Source organism: Somniosus microcephalus, chromosome 1 (assembly GCF_052327205.1).
Source record: "Somniosus microcephalus isolate GS21.2 chromosome 1, FLI_Smic_1.0, whole genome shotgun sequence".
NCBI lineage: Eukaryota > Metazoa > Chordata > Chondrichthyes > Squaliformes > Somniosidae > Somniosus > Somniosus microcephalus.
The window spans coordinates 442,256,810-442,282,345 of record NC_140987.1 but is presented as its reverse complement, the minus strand read 5'-3'; the positions used below and the strand labels follow the sequence as shown (position 1 = coordinate 442,282,345).

Here is a 25,536-nt window from a genome sequence, read left to right as displayed (position 1 = left end):
ATGACATCTCTCAGTACGAGCTGGGCTTGCTTTATCCCTGGTTTTTGTCCCTCCACCATGGGCGGCCATGTTTTCAGCCGCCTGGGTCCCAAGCTCTGGAATTCCTCCCCTGAACCTCTCTGTCTCTCTGCTTCTCTCATCCTCCTTTAAGACGCTCCTTAAAACCGACCGCTTTGACCAAGCTTTTCACCAACCTGTCCCAATTATCTCCTTATGGGGCTCGGTATCAAATTTTATCTGATAACGCTCCTGTGAAGCGCCTTGGGACGTTTTACTATGTTAAAGGCGCTGTATAAATGCAAGTTGTTGTTGTACAAACATCCACCTCCCCCCCCAACATCCACACACTTAGAAGACAACACAGCTCCTTTAACTCTTTGCTTTAAATACCTTTTCATCCAATTAACCCCATGGCAGAGTGAAAGAGAGTAAAGGGTTACATAATTATGAACTGATAATTTTTACTATCCTATTTAGGTTCTCAATTAAAATTAAAATTGTGCATGTTCTCATTTCACATTTTTGACCTCATTATCTTTTAGCACCACATTTCCCAATTCTCTTCAGTTTGCTCTATATTTTCCCCCTCTTACAAACCTCGGCAGGTCCGTGGCGGGCAATGTCATGACGGGTCTCGACCACATGGCTGTCTCCATCCCGGCCTCTGAAATGAATTTACCGTGATTGGGTTTGTTAAGTCCGTCCAGCGCGTTTGCCGGCCAGTTAGAAGGAAGCGGGTCTGGTGACATCATTTGATGACGCGTCATCAGCCCGTTTCCTTAAAGGGACCATGGCCAATTTTCTTTTGACATTTGTGCTGTCAGTGTTCTACAGCATTGAGGTGCTGCAAACACTGACAATCACTGCACAGAGGTACACGGCTGCACCCAGGCTCTCCCATGACTCCCTCCATATGCTTATGGAGGGATTCACAGCATGCAGGGAGGTTCTCTTCCCTTTCCATGGGTGGAAGTGACCTCCCCAGGACACCAACGCAGCCTGGTTGCACGTTGCAGAGGAGGGCACAAGCAGGGATGTGGTCAGGAGGACCAGGCTGCAGTGCCGCAAACGTTTGCCAAGCCACACTCAACCTCATCCTGCTGTGCCACTCATCACATCCCCATCACTCTGCCTTCCCTACCCTACTCCTGCACGCCCTTACACCAACCTACCTTGCACCACCACCCATCCCTCTCTATCTACATTATCACTTCCCCATCTTACTGGCCACCCCTCACACTTACCCTCATCCTAGTCCAATCATAGCAACAAACAAAACACAAGGGTAGGCACTTGTGTGTTTTAGCCAATGTTCATGTGACGTTTCTGGTAATGTGCTGTCAAACATTGAAATCATTATTCTCAACAATTTGCGTTCTTGGACAGCATTGTGTGCACCTTTGGAAGTGGCTTAGTGAGTTGCAGTGAATGGTGAGAAATAATGGTACACCCCACAATGGCGATGAGTGTGAAAAGAATGCCTTGGGCATTGTAGGGATGCTTTATGGTGTTGGTATGGGGTGGTGCCAAGCTGGCACATCATGGGGCAACCAGGGTGTACAGCATCAAGTGAAGTAAATCTGGCCATGGTGAGGCCTTCCCTGGCCCCCTGGGTAGCAATGTGATTGGGTGCTGATGCCTTGTGTCTTGTGCAGCTTCAGGTGATTGCGGAGAAGGTTGGTGTTGCTTTTGGTGATGTTGGTGTGACTGGTGCTGCTGGTATTGGGACTGATCATGGTGGGATTCTGAGGACCAAGGTGAGAGAGTTTCAAGGGCATTATTATGCTGATGGAATAGATGGCAGGTGAAGTAGAGATGACAGAAGCGATCTGTCAATGGTGGGAGAGGTAATGAGGTCAGACTGGATGGAGGCTTGTGTAAAGACTTGCAGCGTCCCGAATCTGTAGTGGAAATGCAGTTTAGAGAAGCTAGTGGTTAAGGGAACATGTCTCAATCAGCTGGGAGCTTTGACTTGACATTTGAAGTTGTCAACTCATCAGCTGATTCAATGGCCACTGACCGCCTGCCTTAGCTTCACAGACGAGGTCTTGGCACAGCGGGAAACCGGCGGATGACCTGTCAAATCCAAAAAGCTGGGGAAAAACCATTGATGAGTGGCTGTAAACAAGCCACTAATGATTTTAATTGCCTCCCCCATCGCTGCCTGTCGGGTCTGCTCAGCACTGGCAGACCCGACATTTGGTAAAGGCGTGTGGCGGTAGGTTCACAGCAGGGTCCCGACATGCTGGGGGGAAAAAAACACTTTCCCATCCATCGGGCCCGCTGACCCCCCACAAAATCCAGCCCATTGTTTCCATTAAAGGTGCAGAGCATACCATTTGCTGGCCGTCCTGCGCTGTTATAGTTTTGACCACCAGCAATCTGACAAAAAGGAAAATATATGTTTTAAGCCTTTAATTGTTTCTTTTGATTTTTGAAGCGGAGCGGCAGTCGGCAGGACTGCCGTATGGTGTGTGGGTGGCTGAGCAGACTGCAGCTGTGTGTATGCGTCCCACAGTAAAACAGCATTAAGCATTAAGTGGGAAAAGTCTGATTTGACCATTGGAACTCCAGTGCAATTTCTCCGTGTCCAGCTGTGCTCCGTGTGTCAGCGTTGTGAGAAACATCTGTTCTCGTTAACTCTTGCGTTTGGCCATTTCCTGTTGTGATGTGATCAAATGTACCAGAAGGGGGGGGGGATGAACACGGCAGACTCCTCCCAGCACCAACTTTTACACCCAATTAACTTTTAATAAGCCAGACACCATCTGACACTTTCGACAACCCCACATGTGTGACTTATTTCACCTTGACAGCTCCCTGTTGAGATCTTTCACCAGTGCGCCCGCTGCGTGGCATGCTAAATTATTCCTTCAATTTGTCAAGTCACGCAAAATAAACTTCCTGCATATCCTTCTGTCAAGTCACTGGGGTTCTGGAATTTTTAGATATACAATGACACTTCCGAATGATGCCCTTCTTTGTCAAACTTCTAATTTCTTTATTAATTCTATACTTTAGATTGTGTAGATTGGGCCTATACTCTCTGGAGTTTAGAAGAATGAGAGGTGATCTCATTGAAACATACAAGATTCTGAGGGGGATTGACAGGGTAGATGCTGAGAGGCTGTTTCCCCTGGCTGGAGTGTCTAGAACTAGGGGGCAGAGTCTCAGGATAAGGGGTCGGCCATTTAAGACTGAGATGAGGAGGAAATTCTTCACTCAGAGGGTTGTGAATCTTTGGAATTCTCTTCCCCATAGGGCTGTGAATGTTGAGTCTTTGAGTACATTAAAGGCTGAGATCGATAGATTTTTGGACTCTAGGGGAATCAAGGGATATGGAGATCGAGTGGGAAAGTGGAGTTGAGATCGATGATCAGCCATGATCTTATTGAATGGTGGAGAAGGCTCGAGGGGCCGAATGGCCGACTCCTGCTCCTAATTCTTATGTTCTTATGCCAAATAGTCCCTGGATATATGGCTTCTTCAGCAATGCCCAAATCTTTACCAGAGCTTTTGTTCAATATTCTGTTTTGTATGTTAGGTTTGTTGAGGCTCACGATTGTTCAGTGGCTAACTCTAGCTGAAAGTTAAAACTGAGAATTCTACCTCACATCTTCATGATGACTTGCGTCTGAGGTTGACCAGCAGATTGTACTTGACCTCCGCTGGCACATCAGAATGATACCAGGGCTTAGAGGGTTAAGTTATGAGGACAGGTGGCACAAACTTGGCTTGCATTCCCTTGAGTATAAAAGATTGAAGGGCGATCTGATTGAGGTGTTCAAAATGTTAAAAGGATTCGATATGGAGAAACTGTTTCCTCTGATGGGGGAAATCAAGAACGCGGTGACATAAGCTTAAAATTAGAGCTAGGCCATTCAAGAGGGAAATCGGGAAAGGGTAGCAGAAATCTGGAATTCTCTCCCTTAAAAGGCTGTGGGTGCTGGGACAAGTGGAGCTTTCAAGGCTGATGGATTTTTGATAGTTAAGGGTACCGAGGGGTATGGAGCAAAGGCGGGCAAATGGAGTTGAGGTGCAGGCCAGCCATGATTTAACTGAATGGTGGGGCAGGCTCGAGGGGCTGAATGGCCTCCTCCTGTCCCTGCGAGCATGTAGAAACATGCAGTCGTTGCTGGCGGCGTGACTGTCGGAGTGTTCGACTGCTTGAAGTTGTGGCCGATTCAGGGACCATTTCAAACACGAAGTCACAGCAATGTCAGTTTTAATTAACTACTGCGCAGTGTGTGTTAAAGGTTATCAGCTGTCTCTGGGGACGTTGGGCTCACCAGATATGTACACACAATTCAAGGATCACAGGCTCATTTCCATTGATAGTGAACTGAGGATTAATTTCAATCACAGCGCACCGCAAAGGAATGACTTTAATTCCAGGCCACCATCATTGCAAATTAGTACACCGCTCACGGCATAGAAATATATATACGATTTACTTAAGTGAATAGGAAGTATTGCGAACATTTATAACAAGTTTGGAATCCCCCCCTCAGAATAATTTTTTTCTCCTGTGATTCATCAGCACAGCAACGGAGTTCTCTTGGGAACACTTCACCTGTGAAGGGTATGAGAGCGTGCTGTATATTTGCTGCTTTCCCTGGCGCTCCCCGTCCAATATCAGCGAGGACTACCAGTCACCGGGACCGGTTGTAAAGTGTGGTTTTCAGCATTACGGAAACGGCGCAAGACCAAGAAACCAGCGACGGCTGGCCATTCCCTGTCCTGGAGCAGATTTGCACAGGTGGGCTGGGAATCCCTGTCAAGCCGCAATGGCGGCAGATTCTTGGTGCCAGTCTGGAGTGCCCTGACACCATTCCAAACCCCGGGGGTCATGGCTATTGGCGCTAAGGGGGTAGGTGCTGGTGAGTCAGCCAATCGTCAACCTCCTTTCACCTGTGGTTCACAGCAACACGTGTCGAGTAAGTATGGGACGCTTGACACAGAATCATAGAATCGTACAGCACAGAAGGAGGCCATTCGGCCCATCGAGTCTGCGCCGGCTCTTTCGAAGAGCAATCCAGTCAGTCCCACTCCCCCGCTCTTTCCCCATATCCCCGCACTTCTTTCACCTTCAACTATTTATCCAATTCCCTGTTGAAGGCTGCTATTGAATCTGTATCCACCCCCCTATCAGGCAGTGTATTCCAAATCCTAACCACTCGTTGTGTAAAAAAGTTTTCCCTCATGTCGCCTCTGGTTCTTTTGCCAATCGCCTTAAATCTGTGCCCTCTGGTGATCGACCCTTCAGCCATTGGAAACAGTTTCTCATTATTTACTCTTTCTAAACCCTTCATGATTTTAAACACTGCTATCAAATTTTCTCTTAGTCTTTTCTGCTCCAAGGAGAACAACCCCAGCTTCTCCAGTCTATCCACGTAACTGTATTCCATCATCCCTGGAACCATTGTCGTAAATCTCTTCTGCACCCTCTCCAAAGCCTTCAGGTCCTTCCTAAAGTGTGGTGCCCAGAATTGGACACAGTACTCCAGCTAGGGCCGAACTAGTGTTGTGTATAGACAGCTGAGCATACGGAACAGACTTTATTCATACAGCGTAGGCGATCAGTCTATACCGTACAAATTGTAGCTTTAGGTTTCTCTCTCTCTCCAGCTGTCTAACTAACCCTGGAAAAGCATTCTCGTACATCCTTGTTGCCTACTTCAAAGGTACATTTCACAGATAAGACTCCATGATTTGTCAGTTCTCAGACCCTCCAAAGGACAGCTTACGGACAGCTTATTTACCTAAATTGTGACAGACATCCAGTCCATGCTATGGTTAATTGATCCCTCTGCCTACATTTATCACACTGATTAGTAAAGTTATACTTTAATCACTCATGGTTGATGTCGCCCCAGTCAGTATCTCCTTGCACAGGCATTCCTTGTAGATGATGATCAGACATCTTAAGAGGAACAGAACTCATCCTCCCCCTCCACCCCGTCTCTCGCTCACAGGCACCCCACTGTTCTCCTGTTATCTATCGAAAGCCTGCTGCTCCGTGACCAGTTACAGTTATACAGTTCAGTTTTGATTATTAACTCTTAACTCTCCAACATGTCCAACATGTGCCTGCACCATTTATAGTGACACTGGGATTGCCTGGCTGTACTGTGTGGGTAATGGAGCAGCAGAACTGACTGAAATGACAAGATTTTCACAGCTTCAGTTTGTCGCTTGCCAATAGTAATTGATCATTCTTTCTGGTAACTGGCATTTCCCCTCCTCTACCAGGATCTGATCCTGGCACACAATGTACACTTGTATCATGCAGTGGCTCAGTCGGTATCACTCTCGCCTCTGAGTCTGAAGGTTGTGCGTTCAAGTCCCAAGTCAGCAATATCTAGGCTGACACTCCAGTGCAGTGTTGAGGGAGTGCTGCACTGTCAGAAGTACCGTCTTTTGGATGAGTCGTTAAACTGAGGCCCCGTCTGCCCTCTCAGGTGGACATAAAAGATCCCACGGCACTATTTCGAAGAAGATCAGGGTCGAGTTGTCCCGGCCAATATTTATCCCTCAACCAACACCTAAAAACAGATTATCTGGTCATCATCACATTGCTGTTTGTGGGACCTTGCTGTGTGCAAATTGGCTGCCGCATTTCCCTACATTACAACAGTGACTACACTTCAAAAAAAGTATTTAATTGGTTGTAAACTGCTTTGGGATGCCCTGAGGCCATGAAAGGCGCTATATAAATGTAAGTTCTTTCCTTCTGAGGTGGAACTGGCAGGCGTTCTGATGGAGATGGCATCCCACCAAGACCACCTCTTACTGTGAAGTCTGCATGGAGGGGGGGGTGGTGGCAATGGAAGACTTGCTCACCCTCACTTCCAGCAGAATTTGGGAGCAGGCAAAATAAAGAGTTGGAGACTGGATGGAACCAGGGCCCACTTCAAATGCCAACATTGCACCAGGAATTTCTGACCCTTTTTTTAATTCAGGCTTCTGAGAAGCCATTCATTGCAGCAGTAAGGTGGCATCATTCGCACCAAGTCCCGTTCGCCCATCACCCCCTGTGCTCATTGACTTACATTGGCTCCCCGTCCGGCAACACCTCCATATTCAAATTCTCATCCTTGTGTTCAAATCTCTCCATGGTCTCGCCCCTCCCTTATCTCTGTAACCTCCTCCAGGCCTACAACCCTCCGAGATCTCTGCACGCCTCCAATTCTGGCCTCTTGCGCACCCCCGATTTCCTTCGCTCCACCATTGGCGGCCGTGCCTTCAGATGCTGAGGCCCTAAGCTCTGGAATTCCCTCCCTAAACCTCTCTACCTCTCTTTACTACTTTAAGATGCTCGTTAAAACCTACCTCTTTGATCAAGCTTTCGGTCACCTGTCTTAATATCTCTTTATGTGGCTCGATATTTGATAACTCTCCTGTGAAGCGCCTTTGGATGTTTTGCTACATTAAAGGGGCTATATAAACATAAGTTGTTGTACTGATTAAAAGACCAACAGTGGCGTTTTTAGACTGTAAACAGAAACATTGCGAATCCTGAGTTTTCTACTTTCGGACTACATTTCAACGGTTGCTGATCAGTTCAGAGCTGACAGAGCTCAGGATTACCATCTTTGCGAACTTTCATTTGCCAGTGTAATATCGGAATAAAACCCTCCTGTTCGCCAAACTGTAAAAGAACATTTGGACCTTAAATGGACAAGAAAGTCACAGCAGGTGTTCGTTTCACAGTTTGGGGGGAATAATTAATCTGCTGTTCAAACTGTGATCATTTCAGGTCAATCACTGTTCTTTACTAGTGACATTTAATAATGATCAGCACCAAAGATTTTATAATAGCTCTATAGTAAGACTATGGCTGTTGAGTCACATGAGTGGAAAAGTTGATATTGTGGCGGAGACCACATAGGGACAAAAACACAATTCACAATGTATAGCCAATGTTGTTATATGTACCTAAACACAATTCACTATGTATAGCCAATGTTGTTATATGTACCTAAACACAATTCACTATGTATAGCCAATGTTGTTATATGTACCTAAACACAATTCACTATGTATAGCCAATGTTGTTATATGTACATACTTGGTTGGGTTATCGGGGCAGGGTCCCTTTAAGAGCGTCGGTAGCATGATGACGTCATGCAGCAGTAGCGTGATGACGTCATAGCCCTGCAACGAGGCTGAGCCCCTCAGTCCTCACGGAGAGTGAATAAAGTAACACGCGTTTTGCCTTTGCTGCAACAAAAGTCTCAGAGCCTGTTGATTTCTAGCGACCCCAACAATATCAGCATTCTGCAATCTTATGCAATATGGTGAACATCATTGCATTTAAAAGAAAAGAATGACTGACTTGCATTTATATAGCGTCTTTCATGACTTCAGAATGTCCCAAAGTGCTCTACAACCAATGAAGTACTTTCGGTCACCTGTCCTAATATCTCTTTATGTGGCTCGATATTTGATAACTCTCCTGTGAAGCGCCTTTGGATGTTTTACTACATTAAAGGGGCTATATAAACATAAGTTGTTTTACTGGTTAAAAGTTTTTAGACTGTAACAGAAACAGGACCTCAAATCCAGCACCAAGCTCATGGTCTACAGAGCAGTAGTGATACCTGCCCTGCTGTATGCCTCAGAGACATGGACCATGTACAGCAGGCACCTCAAAGCACTGGAGAGGTACCACCAACACTGCCTCCGCAAGATCCTGCAAATCCATTGGCAGGATAGGCACACCAACATCGGTGTTCTTGCTCACACCAACATCCCCAGCATCAAAGCTTTGACCACGCTCGATCAGCTCCGATGGATGGGTCACATCGTCCGCATGCCCGATACGAGACTCCCAAAACAAGCGCTCTACTCGGAGCTCCGACATGGCAAGAGAGCCCCAGGTGGGCAGAGGAAACGCTTCAAGGACACTCTCAAAGCCTCCTTGAAAAAGGCGCAACATCCCCACCGACACCTGGGAATCCCTGGCCCAAGACCGCACAAAGTGGAGGAGAAGCAGCCGGGAAGGCGCCGAATGCCTCGAGTCGCTTCGCTGGGAGCAAGCGGAAGCCAAGCGCAAACAGCAGAAGGAACGCACGTCAACCCAAGCACCCCACCCACCCACCCCTTCAACCACCATCTGCCCCACCTGTGACAGAGACTCTAGGTCCCGCATTGGTCTCATCAGTCACCTGAGAACTCATTTTTAGTGTGGAAGCAAGTCATCCTCGGTTCTGAGGGACTGCCTAAGAAGAGAAGAGAGAGACTTTTAAAGTGTGGTCACTGTTGTAATGTAGGAAACGCAGCAACCAATTTGTGCACAGCAAGGTCCCACAAACAACAACAAGATACTTTGACTTGAAATTCAGTGGGCTGTGCCACTCGTTAGCACCTTAAGAGGGCGCTAAGTGGGTCGGAAGCCACTGGCCACGCCTCCCGCTAAATTGAGCGGGACGCTAATGGCGGCGCTAGCCGTTAGCGCAGCGCCGCTACCGATGACGTCATCGGTGTGCGCAGCGCCCCGCTACCACCCCGATCACGATATTTAGTTGCGCCCCCTGCTTTAACGCCGGACGCTATTTGCGAACGGTTCAGGGGGCCTACCTGCGGCGGTAGAGGCGCTAATTAAAGGAGGTGCGGGGCGGCCATTTTTTTTGCTGGCCGCCTGCCAGCACCTCTCCGCGCTGCCGTCCCCGGCCTCCTTAGCCGCCCCCCCCCACCCCCTGGCAGAGTGCCGACTGCGTTCCAAGAGCCCGGCACTTCTCCTTGGTGCCGGGCTCTTTTGCCGGCACTCGCGATCCTCGATCGCACTGCACAAGGCCCCTCTCCTTTAAGAAGGGGAGGAAGGCCTGCAGTACCGCAGCGCGCCGTGCCGCAGCGTGTGGTGCTGCGGCACGTTGCGCAGCGATCTTCAGCTGCAGCGCCCCAAGAGGGATGCGGGGCGCCTCCAGTAGCGCCGCGCTTCCCTCTGGGGCGCGCAAAGTGAATTTCCGGTGGGCGGCCGCAACTACTTCCGGGGCACTACTTTTGGCGCCCTGGCGAAGCTAGCGCCCCAAACGGGGCTATAGTGAATTTCTAGGCCTTTGTTTTTTAGTGATGTTGGATGGGGGATAAATTTTGGCCAGAAAAATTCCCCTGCTCTATTTCAAATAGTGCCATGGGATCTTTTACAGCTACCTGAGAGGGCAGACGGGGCCTCAGTTTAACATCTCATCCAAAAGACAGCACCTCCGACAGTGCAGCACTCCCTCAGCACTGCACTGAATTGTCAGCCTGGATTAGGTGCTCAACTCTCTGGAAATATATATATCTTTTTAAAGTGCCATCAATCCTACTAAAATTGCTTAACCCAGTCTTTTTTTCCCTCCCCTTTTTTAAAGTGGAGTAGATTACAGTAAAAGACTGAAAATTCTAGTCTTCATTCGGAATAATATTTTATTCAGGTTCTGAAAGCCATTTTGTGTGGCCTACCTCAAATGACGCATGAGTCAAGGTCAAGATCTCAATGTTTGGAGAATCATGGAGCCAATCCAACATTCTGCCACTCTGTGATTCAGTGCGTTCCTCCATCAAGACACTACCCCAATTAATTATTGTGACAATTCCTTTTACTGTAAACTATGTTAAATTTTGAACCTATTTTCACACGATTGGAATTAATTAAGGGAAGGATAGCAAATTTGGTGTTAAATTTGGAATTGCTTACAAGGTCTTTATTGGAATTGATTGAGGGATAGAAGAAAATGTTGTACCGAGAGGAAGTAGGTGTTACACTGCATAGGAACAGGAGGCCATTCAGCCCCTCGAGCCTGTTCCACCATTCAATTAGATCAGGGCTGATCTGTATCTTAACTTAATCTACCTGCCTTTGCTCCGTAACCCTTAATACCCTTGGCCTAACAAAAACCGATCAATCCCAATGTTTAATTTTTCAATTGACCCCCAACCTCAACAGCATTTTGGGGGAGAGAGTTCCAGTGGACGTAGTGTATTTAGACTTCCAAAAGGCATTTGACAAGGTGCCACACAAAAGATTATTGCTTAAGATAAAAAATCACGGGATTGGGGGTAATATTCTGGCATGGATAGAGGATTGGCTATCTAACAGAAGGCAGAGAGTTGGGATAAATGGTTAATTCTCAGACTGGCAATCAGTAACTAGTGGTGTTCCGCAGGGGTCAGTGCTGGGTCCCCAACTCTTTACAATCTATATTAACGATTTGGAGGAGGGGACCGAGTGTAACATATCAAAGTTTGCAGATGATACTAAGATGGGAGGGAAAGTAGTGAGTGAGGAGGACATAAAAAACCTGCAAGGGGACATAGACAGGCTAAGTAAGTGGGCAGAGATTTGGCAGATGGAATACAATACTGGAAAGTGTGAGGTTATGCACTTTGGCAGGAAAAATCGTAGAGCAAGTTATTATCTTAATGGCAAGAAACTGGAAAGTACTGAAGTACAAAGGGATCTGGGGGTCCTGGTGCACGAAACTCCAAAGGTTAGTATGCAGGTGCAGCAAGTGATTAAAAAGGCCAATGAAATGTTGGCTTTCATTGCTAGGGGGATAGAATATAAAAATAGGGAGGTATTGCTTCAGTTGTACAAGGTATTGGTGAGACCGCACCTGGAATATTGCATACAGGTTTGGTGTCCATACTTAAGAAAAGACATACTTGCTCTCGAGTCAGTACAAAGAAGGTTCACTCGGTTAATCCCGGGGATGAGGGGATGGACATATGAGGAGAGGTTGAGTAGATTGGGACTCTACTCATTGGAGTTCAGAAGAATGAGAGGCGATCTTATTGAAACATATAAGATTGTGAAGGGGTTGGATCGGGTGGATGCGGGGAGGATGTTCCCGATGATGGGTGAAACTAGAACTAGGGGGCATAGTCTTAGAATAAGGGGCTGCTCTTTCAAAACTGAGATGAGGAGGAACTACTTCACTCAGAGGGTGGTAGGTCCATGGAATATGCTGCCCCAAAAAGCTGTAGAAGCTACATCATTACATAAATTTAAAACAGAAATAGACAGTTTCCTAGAAGTAAAGGGAATTAAGGGTTACGGGGAGTGGGCAGGAATTTGGACATGAGTCTAGGTTCGGATCGGTCATGGCCCTGTGGGTAGCGGAGCGGGCCCAGGGGCCGTGTAGCCTGATCCTGCTCCTATTTCATGTGTCTAATTCTGTTAGATTCAGGAGATGGTTCTGTGATAGTAGATTGGCGGTTAGGATCAGATCAGCCATGATCTTATTGAATGGCGGAGCAGGCTCGAGGGGCCGATTGGCCTACTCCTGCTCCTATTTCTTATGTTCTTATGTTCTTATTCCCGCTACCCTTTGTGTGAAGAAGTGCTTCCTGACATCACCCTTAAACGGCCTGGCTCTAATTTGAAGGTGATGCTCCCTTGTTCTGGGCTCCCCTCCTCCCAACCAGAGGAAATAGTTTCTCTCGATCTACCCGATCGAAGCCTTTAATCTGGTGCAGGAGGTTTACAGTGTGAAATAAATCTGAAAGAGAATGGCAAACCCATCTGTTTCTCACTCTACCATCCAGCAGTTCAGGTGCAGCTGCACCACATCTGATCTCCGCACCCACCAGCCCCCAAGTCAACCCTGAGCAGGTAGGCCACTGCGGAAAACAACCTAAATCAAATCAAATCAAATCAACTTTTATTGTCATTGTTAGTGCACAAGTGCAGTACAACGAAATGTAGGCTTGCGGCTCCCGAGAGTGTACATTTAGATTAAGACATTTAAACATTCAACATACATTTGGCTTGTAATACATTAACATAAACATAACCATAATAAAGTGCATTGGCAGATGTGCAGGCTTTAGAGTTTATTTGTGGAGTTCAGTAGGATGACAGCCCTGGGATAGAAGCTGTTCCTAAATCTGGTCGTACGGGTGCGAATGCATCTGTAGCGTCTCCCAGATGGCAGGAGGGCGAACAGACTGTGGCTGGGGTGGGTAGGGTCTTTGATGATGGACCGGGACCTCCGTAAACAGCGTTTCTGGTATATGTGCTCTATGGTCGGTAGCTGGGTGCCGGTAATGCGTTGGGCAGTTTTGACTACCCGCTGCAGGGCTTTCCGGTCATAGTAGCTACAGCCGCCATACCATACTGTGATACAGTTTGTCAGCGGCAGTTGGCTAATACACAACAAGGGAAGTAGTGAGATAGCAAAATACTGCGGATGCTGGAAATCCAATATAACAACAGAAGACGCTGGAAAACCTCAGCAGGCCAGGCAACATCCGTGGAGAGAGAAACAGAGTCAACGTTTCAGGTCGAAACCCTTCGTCAGAACTGAAAAAGCACAGGAAATGAAACAGATTAAAAGGCCAGTTTGGGGGCTGGGAAATGGGGACGAGAGAACAAAAGAGAAGTGAAGAGACATTAAGAGGTATTCAAAACCAGACGAGATGGTGATAGGACTAGTGGAGACAAAAGACGGCTCGAGATTAGGTGTGAAATGCACTGGCAGAATGAGAGACAGCTGCCATGTGGGAGAGAAAAAAGGGGGAAAGGGCCAAAACAAAGGTGTGGATAAAAAATATGTAAAAATGTAATAGGGGCCGAGGTTATGATCTGAAATTGTTGAACTCGATATTGAGTCCGGAAGGCTGTAAAGTGCCTAATCGGAAGATGAGGTAGGGAAGTAGTGAAGCAGAAGTCCACTTAAAGGTTTGCTTTTTTTTTTCACCCCAACAGTGTTTCAGCAGTCGGATGTGTTTGTTTTTTTTCTCCCCCCTCACAGAGTTCTAAACGAGCACCTCGGGGAGAAGGAAGTGGAATTATCGCTGTTATTTGATGGGGTGAAAGAGGCAGACCTGGGGAATTATACCTGCATCGTGGAAAATCGGATTGGACGCATGCAGACCAGCGTGCTTCTCCAGAGAAAAGGTGAATGTCAGCAATGTGTTGTGCTTTAATCTAGCAAATTGGTCCCTTGTGATCTGTGTTTCTGTGTGTTTGTTGACTGCATTTCAAACTGAAATAATAACCAGCAACCCATTAATACATAAATGAGCTTTCAATTCATTCCCTGGCTTGGCTAGACTATTCCAATGCTCTCCGGGCCGGCCTCCCATCGTCCAACCCCCCAGAAACTTGGGCTCGTCCAAAACCCGGCTGCCCGTATCCTAACTCGCACCAAGTCCCGTTCGCCCACCACCCGCTGTGCTCGTTGACCTACATCGGCTCCCGGTCCAGCGACACTTCAATTATAAAATTCTCATTCTCCTTTTCAAATCCCTCCATTGTCTCGCCCCTCCCTATCTCGGTAACCTCCTCCAGCTCCAGCCTTGGGGAGCGAGCAGGGAAGTGGAGTTGAGGCCACGATCAGATCAGCCATGATCTTATTGAATGGCGGAGCAAGGTTCGAGGGGGCCAAATGACCTACTCCTGCTCCTACGTCTTATGTTCTTGTATAAACCTCCGAGATCTCTGCACTCCTCCAAACCTGACCTCTTGTGTATCCCCGATTTTAATCGCTCCACCACTGGCGGCTGGGCTTTCAGCTTCCTAGGCCCTAAGCTCTGCAATTCCCTCCCTAAACCTTTCTGCCTCGCTACCTTTCTCTCTCCACCTTTAAGACGCTCCTTAAAACCAACCTCTTTGACCAAGCTTTTGGTCATCTGTCCGAATATCTCCTTCAGTGGTTCGGTGTCAAATGTTGTTTGATAATCGCTCCTGTGAAACGCCGTCAGACGTTTTACTACATTAAAGGCGCTGTATAAATGCAAGTTGTTGGTGTAGATTTGATGCCAGAGAGTACATCTGCGCTACAGCAGTCCATCCAAGTTGAGTGTGTTTGGAGTGCCCTCTGCTGTCTACTTCCATGCTTCACTCCTTAAAATGCCTCGGGTGAAAAAAAAATGTCCATTTTAATTATAGCGCAGTTGAAATAAGCAGCAATTTTGCACAATATTCCAGCACAATGATTTTGATGGATGCTTCAAAAATATTCTAATGTATGCGCTGTATATATATATATATATATATTTTAAATGGGGGATAAATGGAGTGCACACTCTGACTGTAATGCATGGTGACAGTTGCTTGTTTGTGTTTCCTCAACACAGACACTGTTTGACTGGAGCCATTTCTTTTTTTAAACACAAATAATATTTCCCGTGATTGGAGCTCAAATTCGCAGTCTTTTTTTTTCCGGTTTTATTATTCAAATTTTCCAAGTGGGGAATTTGAAAATATATTACTGATTATGCTAAGTACAACTCCGAAGCTAATCCTTCAGCGTTATCTGGGGAAAAAAATGATTCCTATCCCGTTTCATACGGTATCTTCCCCCCAAAGTAAGCCGAACTACAAAAATAAAGCGATTGTGATCAAAAGATGAGATTTTTTTTTAGTCTTCAGATTGAAGCGGTGGTTTTATTGCTTGGGAGGCGGGGGAGAAGGACGTTACAGCACCTAATCCTCCAGTGTGTCAAAAAGTGGGCCAAAACCATCATTTATTTTTCCACAGTTTGGTCTCTTTAATCGTGCTGTAATGCATGAAGGTAGCCACTAAGAACACAAACATGACAAATCGGCAAGCTTGTAACTCTAATGGGCTCGAGATTTATGAACAGTATGGATCATTAGGGGATGGATTTGTCAGGTGGATCCGGTAGCAGCGACTGTAGAGTCTCGTGTATCTTCCACTCGCCATGTGCGCCAAAGAAAGTGATGGCAGAAATTACGTTTGTGGGGTGGGGGCTCGGGAATATCTAGCCACTTTATGGAGTTCCAAAGAGATTTAGGGGTGCGTGTACACAGATCACTAAAATGTATTAGTCAGGTACACAAAATAATCAAAGAGGCGAATGGGATGTTAGCTTTTATAACTAGAGGGCTAGATTAAAAAGGGGAGGGCGTTTTGCTACAGCTATACAAAGCCCCGGTTAGACCACATCTGGAGCACTGTGTACAGTTCTGGGCTCCGCACCTTAGGAAGGATATATTGACCTAGGAAGGAGGGCAGCGCAGATTCACCAGAACACTACCAGTATTAGATTCTGAGGAGAGATTACATAAACTAGACTTGTATTCACTAGAATATAGAAGGTTAAGGGGTAATTTGATTGAGGTTTTTAGGATTTTGAAAGGAATTGACAAGGTCGATAGACTTTTTTCCGCTGGTGGGGGAGTCTAGGGCAAGGGGACATAACCTTAAAATCAGAGACAGGCCATTCAGGAGAGAAGTTAGGAAACACTTCTTCACACAAAGGGTGGAAGTATGGAACTCTCCCCACAAAATGCAGTAGATGCGAACTCAATTAATTTTAAATCTGAGATCGATAGATTTTTGGTAGACAAGGGTATAAAAGGATATGGAGCTGTGGATGGATTTAAGATACAGATCAGCCATGATCTCATTGAATGGATGAACAGGCTTGATGGACTGAATGGTCTATTCCTCTTCCTATGAATTGTATCGCACCTTAGCAAACCAGGAGGTGTTAATGTCATGAATGCAATAATAGCCCGTAGACAAGCCAAACTAGGGTCAGTCTCTGCAGGTTCCCAGCTGCCTCAGCTCCTTCTCTGTCGCACATATTCTGGGTCCTGGGGGCGCTTATCGCCAGGAGGTCGGGGGGGTGGGGAGAAGTGCCTCCCGAGAAATTTGGCGGGGCGTTGCTGAGGCGCTACCCAATAGCGCCACACCCTGGGCCGCTGCGCCACCAGCGATGAAGTCATCGCTGTGCGCCACGACCCCTTAGCGCCCGGCGGCAGAAATGCGGATTGCATGTTCGCATTATCGCAGAAAGAATGGCACAACTAATGTTAATGGACATAGGCAGATCCCCAATAAAAACAGACTAAAGTGCGCAATATTTATTGGTATGCAGTCGTCCTAGCTGCATATCAACTTTCTTTCTGATTGTGTTCACTCAAGATAAGACAATAGGCCAATGTAATGAAATGTTAGATGTGTAGTGGGATCAGTAGGGGAGGCTCCAGAGATTGGATGTGTAATGCGATCAGTAGGGGAGGCTCCAGAGATTGGATATGTAATGCGATCAGTAGGGGAGGCTCCAGAGATTGGATATGTAATGCGATCAGTAGGGGAGGCTCCAGAGATTGGATGTGTAGTGGGGTCAGTAGGGGAGGCTCCAGAGATTGGATGTGTAGTGGGATCAGTAGGGGAGGCTCCAGAGATTGGATGTGTAATGCGATCAGTAGGGGAGGCTCCAGAGATTGGATATGTAATGCGATCAGTAGGGGAGGCTCCAGAGATTGGATGTGTAGTGGGGTCAGTAGGGGAGGCTCCAGAGATTGGATGTGTAATGGGATCAGTAGGGGAGGCTCCAGAGATTGGATGTGTAGTGGGGTCAGTAGGGGAGGCTCCAAAGATTGGATGTGTAATGCGATCAGTAGGGGAGGCTCCAGAGATTGGATGTGTAATGCGATCAGTAGGGGAGGCTCCAGAGATTGGATGTGTAATACGATCAGTAGGGGAGGCTCCAGAGACTGGATGTGTAGTGGGGTCAGTAGGGGAGGCTCCAGAGATTGGATGTGTAATACGGTCAGTAGGAGAGGCTCCAGAGACTGGATGTGTAATGTAGACTATGGTTTGATACTGAGTTAAGCAGTCTTCACAGAAATCACAGAAACCCCACAGTGCAGATAGAGGCCATTTCGGCCCATCAATAATCAACACCAGGCTTCAGAAGCATAAAGGAAAAGATGTGAAAGCAGGAATTTGAGATGAATGATAAAGTGAGGGCGAGGTAGCGGAAATGTAAACATGCTGCCAAGATTTGTTGAAGAGCGTGGAATGTAAAAGACATAAACCAAGAAACAAATGGGCAGAAGAATGTCAGATGGGAGACAGTGTAAGCACAGAAGACGCTGTAGCAAGGGTGGGTGAGCAAGAAGCAGTGGACTGAGAGAGTTTGGTGAGCTAGAGAGTGAATTGGTGCAAAGTGACAAAAGATCCTATTAAACCCATTACTTCTTCAGACTGTATACAATCTACTATATCACAGACTCTTACCCACCTATTTAATCTTGAGACAAAATTGTAAAAAAATCATTCTGATCCTCAAAGGCTATAGAATGAAAGTTCAGAGTATTTCTCTAACTTGCATGTTCCATTATTAGTTGCAGTTGTACCTGGATTATTAGGAAGTCCCAAAGGTTGCTTCAGGAGAGTGCAGTTACTCTTTCATGAATCTTCTTCATGAGGGTGGTGAAAGCAGGTTCAATGGTAACATTGAAAAAGAGAATTGGATTATATACTTGAAAAGGAAAAATCTGCAGGGCTATGGGGAAAGAGCAGGGGAGTGATGCTAATTGGAGAGCTCTTTCAAAGAGCCGGCACAGGCACGATGGGCCGAATGGCCTCCTTCTGTGCTGTATGACTTTATGTTCTGCACCCTCTGGCATTTCCATCAGATTTGAGACGGCTGTTTCGCTCCAATATTTTCAACACAATCTTCGAAGACTGCTATTTATAATCCAGGGCAGAAAACGAGGTTCATCTTTAGAGTCCCACCCCATTTGGGAAAGGATGTTGGATCGGTAGGAAAAGACATGGAGAATCCCTGATGAACTACGACCCCTATTCCAGCTTCACAGCGACAGCTGTTACTCCTCTGCATGTAAATTTATGTAGTTTGTTGGGAACAAATTATGTAGTATTTTAATCTTTACTGATTTGTGTCTTCTTTTGTATAATGGGTGACTGAGGCGATTCCACCTGTTTTGTGTCATGGCCCATGTCCGATTGCACCCCCATCATTTCTTTACTTGAACCCAAAGAGAACTAGGATGAAAGGATGTGGTATTTGCAAATTAGCTCCAAGTCTATAGTATAATAAGTAAATTGATCTTCTCTGAAATTAAATCCCTTGAGGTTCTAGAAACATAGAAGATAGGAGCAGGAGTAGGCAATTCGGCCCCTCGAGCCTGCTTCGCCATTCAATGCGATCATGGCTGATCATCCAAATTCAGTACCCTGTCCCTGCTTTCTCCCCATATCCCTTTAGCCTTAAGAAATATATCCAACTCCTTCTTGAATATATTTAATGAATTGGCCTCTACTGCCCTCTGTGGTAGAGAATTCCACAGGTTCACCACTCTCTGGGTGAAGAAATTCCTCCTCATCTCAGTCCTAAATGGCTTACCCCTTATTCTTAGAATACTTATGCCGACATGATCTTAATGAATGCCTTTCAGCACCAAGGGAAACTACTGCTATCGCATCTGCTGGTTCCACGATGGCCATCATTCTTGTGAAGAATTGGTTGATGTTGTCCACTGCTCGAAATGACCCTGCCTGATTACACCTGCTACAAATTAAACAGACCCATTCTGATTCAGGAGCTAGGACGTTTGTAGAGATTTTAAAATAGCTCAAGATAGGTTGGCTGGTGTTACAAAGCACAGAAGCTTTCCAAGAGTTCGAAGGAACTAGGCTTGGGACGAGGAAATGTGATTCAAGAAGAGATTTACTTTCAAGAACCTTGTTAAATTAAAAACCTGAAGCAACAAGGTGAAATATCAGTTGCTTATATATATGCCAAGCAAATGATTTGTCATTGTTTTTCCTTATCATAGAATCAGAAAATGATGCAGCACAGATGGAGGCCATTCGGCCCATCATGCCTGTGCTGGCTCTTTGGGAAAGCTGTCCCATTAATCCCACTCCTCTGCTCTTTTCCCTGCTTTTTTTCCTTCAAGTATTTATCCGATTCTCTTTTGAAAGTTACTATTGAATCTGCTTCCACCACCCTTTCAGGCAGCGCGTTCCAGATCACAACAACTCGCTGCGTAAAACAAATGTTCCCTCTGGTTCTTTTGCCAATCGGCTGAACTCTGTGTCCTCTGGTTACTGAGCCTTCTGCCACTGGAAACAGTTTCTCCTTATTATCGCTATCAAAACCATTCATGGTTTTGAACACCTCTGTCAAATCTCTTAACCTTCCCTTCTCTAAGGAGAACAACCCTAGCTTCTCCAGTCTCTCCCTGGTACCATACCAGTAAATCTCTTCTGTAGTGTTGGTGAAGCACGATTGAACTGAACCCTGGTCAGCTTTAGTCAACTTTCTACTGGGATCAGAGAACCAGTCCTCAAGTGCACTCCTGAAAACATCTAGTTAATCCCTTGGAGCTAAAATTCCCTAGAATGCACGCAATAAGCATTAACTGAATAAATCGCGCCGTCTGTGATTTTATAACCAATTTGAAGTTTACTGTAGCTGCCAAAGGTTTAAAAATAATGGGGCAAAAGGCTCTGATGTAGACAAGAAGAACATTAAAGCCATGAAGAATCCTGAGTGTACAAGATACTCCCCAATGCCAGAGGATTAATCTTATGCTGGCATATGCTCAGCCAAGATTGAGATTAAATATTACAATGATGGAAAAAGCTTTTAAAAGCAAATATTGATAACACACAATTAAGAAACTGCATTGATATTTTACATAAAATTAATTTATTGACCTGTTAGTTAAAAATAATTCCAATACTAATTCATGTTTTACATACTCCTGTAGGTAATAATATTGTAATTGGATTTTCTATTCATGTTTCTTGGCTGTGACTGGTGTAATATTAGGATGATGTCTGATTTAATTTTGTAACCACATAGTCAAGAATTGAAGTCTTTTTTTTTAAATTCAGTCACGGGATGTGGGCATCGCTGGCAAGGCCAGCATTTATTGCCCATCCTTAGTTGCCCTTGAGAAGGCGGTGGTGAGCCGCTGCCTTGAACCGCTACAGCCCGTGTGGTGAGGGTGCTCCCACAGAGCTGTTAGGGAGGGAGTTCCAGGATTTTGAACCAGCGACGATGAAGGAATGGCGATATATTTCCGAATCAGGATGGTGTGTGACTTGGAGGGGAACTTGAAGGTGATGGTGTTCCCAGGCGCCTGCTGCCCTTGTCCTTCTAAAGTCTAAGGGCCTGTCTGACATGATGTGATTTGTCTGTTGTGAATTGGGTTGAGAGTCAAGCATCTTGTAGTGTGCTATCACCGGGTAAAGGAATTATCTTGCTTCGCAGCTCCTTTTGTTAACTGATTGCACGGCAGAATTTATTAGTTATGGAGAAGCTTAAGGCCTAGATGACCCTCCGTCCTACCTGATGGGTGCCATATTGAAGCATGGACCTATATAAGGGAACAACATATGTTATTCCTTACCTTCACCAAGATTTTTCTATTCATAATAAGTTGGAATATATTTAATAGAAATGGCCATATAGGGGTTACTGTCATGTTTTTACTCTCATTTGATAATTACACTTTCTAAATTATAAACTATTATGACCAGGGAGAGACTGGAGAAGCTGGGGTAGTTCTCCTTAGAGCAGAGAAGGTTAAGAGATTTGATAGAGGTGTTCAAAATCCGAAATTGCGGTCGGAGGTTTGCCGCCTGCGAAGACCTCCGAACTGCAAGAAAACTCCGCACTTACCTGGTGTCTCCGGAGCTTCGGGCTCTTGCGGTCCTGGGCCTGTGGGCGTAGGTCTGCGTAAAAGCCCACGGAGCCCAGGCAGTCCACAAGCGTCCCTGGGAATCACGTGGGGCCAGGCCGCCCAATGGCAAAGGAGAATTCCTAAAGTTTCACAACACTGAAATAAAAATAAATGATCACAGGTTCAAAATTAATTAAAATAACCCCTTAATAAAATTAAAATGTCATTTTTTGAAAAATGAATTTAAACATTTTTAAACGGGACAAAAATAACCCAAACAAATTTTAAAATATAAGGGAATGTTTAAATCGTTTTAAAAAAATAGTTTTAACTGTTATTTTAACCCTTATGCTGGTAAAAGAAGGCCTTACGCCTTTATGTTTCTGTGAAGGAGTTAGATATATTTCTTAAAGCTAACGGGATCAAGTGATATGGGGAGAATGCAGGGACGGGGTACTGAATTTGGATGATCAGTCACGATCTCATTAAATGGCGGAACAGGCCCGAGGGGCCGAATGGCCTACTCCTGCTCCTATCTTCTATGTTTCTATGTTTCTACCAGGCGTAAGGGTTTTGTGGGCATTCGCTGGGCAGTAGTTTCTGCACCAGTGAAAGTGAGTTTATAGCGGATGCAGTGGATCTGCCAAGGAGAGACTTGACAGATCGCAAGTTCCAGATTTTTGTGCATGCGCATCACACGCGGAAACCTGGACCTTGCGGGGCCGATCACAGCACTTACGATGGTGTATGCATGCGTACGCCATCATAGGCCCCGTAAATTCCAGGCCCGTGTATTTTAGAATCACAAACAGCTTGATTGACTTCTTAGCTTGATTGCTTTTGGTTAAAAGCATTCAAACTAAGACAAAGCAGCCCGTTTGATTGGCACCCCATCCATCACCTTAAACATTCACTCCCTCCACCACCGGCGCACCGTGGCTGCAGTGTGTACCATCTACAAGATGCACTGCAGCAACTCGCCAAGGCTTCTTCGGCAGCACCTCCCAAACCCGCGACCTCTTTCATCTAGAAGGACAAGGGCATCAGGCGCATGGGAACACCACCACCTCCAAGTTCCCCTCCAAGTCACACACCATCCTGACTTAGAAGTATATCGCCGATCCTTCATCGTCGCTGGGTCAAAATTCTGGAACTCCGTCCCGAACAGCACTGTGGGAGTACCTTCACCACACGGACTGCAGCAGTTCAAGAAGGCGGCTCACCACCACCAGGGAGGGACAATAAATGCTGGCCTTGCCAGCGACGCCCACATCCCATAAAAACGAATTTAAAAAAAACAAAGTGGGGCCAATTATTTATCTTATATATTGGTCACAAATCAACTTCAGACTTTGAAGCCATGGTGTGGAGATGCCGGAGTTGGACTAGGGTGGACAAATGTAAGAAGTCACACAACACCAGGTTATAGTCCAACAGCTTTATTTGAAATCACAAGCTTTCGGAGCGCTGTTCCTTCGTCAGGTGACGAAGGAGCCGCGCTCCGAAAGCTTGTGATTTCAAATAAAGCTGTTGGACTATAACCTGGTGTTGTGTGACTTCTTACATCAGACTTTGAAGACACATATTGTGCAGAATATATTATCTGTCTTTTAGGAGAGCTTGTGCATATATAGTTAAAAGTCTGAGGCGAATATGTTACCTTATTGACATTTTACATTTGCAAAATGTCATTCTGGCAAAGTTCATACTAATGGTATTATTTGACCTAAATTTGTTATACTCTCAGTGCAGTCAGCTGTTGAGAAGATAAATATTTGATAGCTGTAATATCCATTGGGAGCTGCATTACTTTTGAGGCATGAGTTCATAGAATCATAGAATGATGCAGCACAGAAGGAGGCCATTCGGCCCATCTTGCTGGTGCCCGCTCTTTGAAAGGGTCCCACTCCCCCCACCCTTTCCCCATAGCCCTGCAAATTTTTCCCCTCCAAGTATTTATCCAATTCCTTTTTGTGAGTTATTATTGAATCTGCTTCCTCCACCCTTTCAGGCAGTGCATTCCAGATCACAACTCGCTGCGTTAAAAAGATCATCCTCCTGGTTCTTTTGGCAATTACCTTAAATTTGTGTCCTCTGGTTACCCACCCTCCTGCCAGTGGAAACTGTTTTCTCTGCATTAGCAGACCAGGCTCGATATGAGGGACCAGTTTAAATGAGTCACTGAATTTTTCTTTGTGTTTTGCTGTGATGATCTACTTTGTGATTCTCTTGTCCTCCATTTGTTCCAGACCTGATGTACAGAGTCGAACTTGCAGGCGGCTTGGGAGCAATCCTTCTCCTGATCACCTTTCTCGTAACTATCTACAAATGCTACAATATCGAAATGATGCTGTTTTACCGGAGCCACTTTGGAAGCGATGAAACAGAAGATGGTGAGTAGACGCACGTTTTAACGATGTCGCGCTTCTGCTGCGATATGTGGCAATTCTTGTCCTCCTTGTCTGAGGAAGGATGTTCTTGCCATGGAGGGAGTGCAGCGAAGATTCACCAGACTGATACCTGGGATGGCAGGAATGACGTATGAGGAGAGATTGGGTCGATTAGCCTTATACTCGCTAGAGTTTAGAAGAATGAGAGGGGATCTCATTGAAACTTATAAAATTCTAATAGGACTAGACAGGCTAGATGCAGGAAGGATGTTTCCGATTGCGGGGAGTCCAGAACCAGGGGTCACAGTCTAAAGATAAGGGGTAAGCCATTTAGGACTGAGATGGGGAGGAATTTCTTCACCCAGAGAGTGGTGAACCTGTGGAATTCTCTACCACACAAGGCAGAGAATATATCAAGAAGGAGTTAGATATATTGCTTAAGGCTAAGGGGGATCAAGGGATGTGGGGAGAAAGCAGGGACAGGGTACTAAATTTGGATGATCAGTCATGATCTCATTAAGTGGTGGAGCAGCTCGAGGGGCCGAAGGGCCTACTCCTGCTCCTATCTTGTATCTTTCTATGGAACCAACGGACTTTTTCAGCAGTTTGGGTATTACGCATTACGGTCGTGATTTTATTCCTCTGCAAGCTCGGGCACGATCTTGCCAGCCCTGGGTATGGAGGAGGGACTGCCGGGAAAATGGCAGAATCTGGGGGCGGGTACCCATCCCGCCCCCCAACCCGCCTCTGTGCCATCGTGCCAGGAGGCGGGTAGCTGTCCCGCGCCGGGTCCCGTCTCCTTGGAGGCGGGAAGGGGATTAGTGCCACTTCAATCAAGGGAAAAGAGCGTGGGTTGGCCAGAAGTTGATGGAGGCGGGACTGAAACCCAACAAGTGGGAGCCCCACTTCCAAAAGCTCCCCATTGGCTAAACCCAGCCCCTCATGCAACCACTTTTCATCAGAAAATATAAGTGAGATAAAATTACCCAAAAGAGATGGTTTCTTGACAGGCTTATGTATACAATATAATACTTTAATCAAACAAAATGTCTAACAATACACTGTCATCATACTTTTCACAATACCAATCACAGTAATCCAATGATCTAGACAAGGGAACTAGATGTAATATCTCCAAGTTTGCAGACGACACAAAGCTGGGTGGGCGTGTGTGCTGTGAGGAGGATGCTGAGAAACTCCAGTATGATTTGGACAGGTTGGGTGATTGGGCAGATGCATGGCAGGTGCAGTATAATGTGGATAAATGTGAGGTTATCCACTTCGGTGGCAAAAACAGGAAGACAGATTATTATCTGAACGGCAATAGATTGGGAGAAGGGGAAGTGCAACGAGACCTGGGTGTCCTTGTGCACCAGTCGCTGAAGGTAAGCATGCAGGTGCAGCAGGCAATTAAGAAGGCAAATGGTATGATGGCCTTCATAGCGAGAGGATTCGAGTACAGGAGCACGAATGTCTTGCTGCAGTTGTACAGGGCCTTGGTGAGACCACACCTTGAGTATTGTGTGCAGTTTTGGTCGCCTTATCTGAGGAAGGATGTTCTTGCCATGGAGGGAGTGCAGCGAAGATTCACCAGACTGATACCTGGGATGGCAGGAATGACGTATGAGGAGAGATTGGGTCGATTAGGCTTATATTTGCTAGAGTTTAGAAGAATGAGAGGGGATCTCATTGAAACTTATAAAATTCTAACAGGACTAGACAGGCTAGATGCAGGAA

At 46.0% G+C, this 25,536-nt stretch overlaps 1 protein-coding gene across 1 annotated transcript in view; it reads left to right on the top strand.

Moving 5' to 3' along the window:
• il1rapl2 (interleukin 1 receptor accessory protein-like 2) overlaps window positions 1–25,536 on the top strand; it is a 109,945-nt gene that overhangs the window by 20,587 nt on the left and 63,822 nt on the right. Inside the window, exons 3-4 of the mRNA XM_085994438.1 lie at window positions 13,743–13,888; window positions 23,659–23,802. Of these exons, the coding sequence (XP_085850564.1) occupies window positions 13,743–13,888; window positions 23,659–23,802 (290 nt within the window). The remainder of the gene's footprint in view (window positions 1–13,742; window positions 13,889–23,658; window positions 23,803–25,536) is intronic.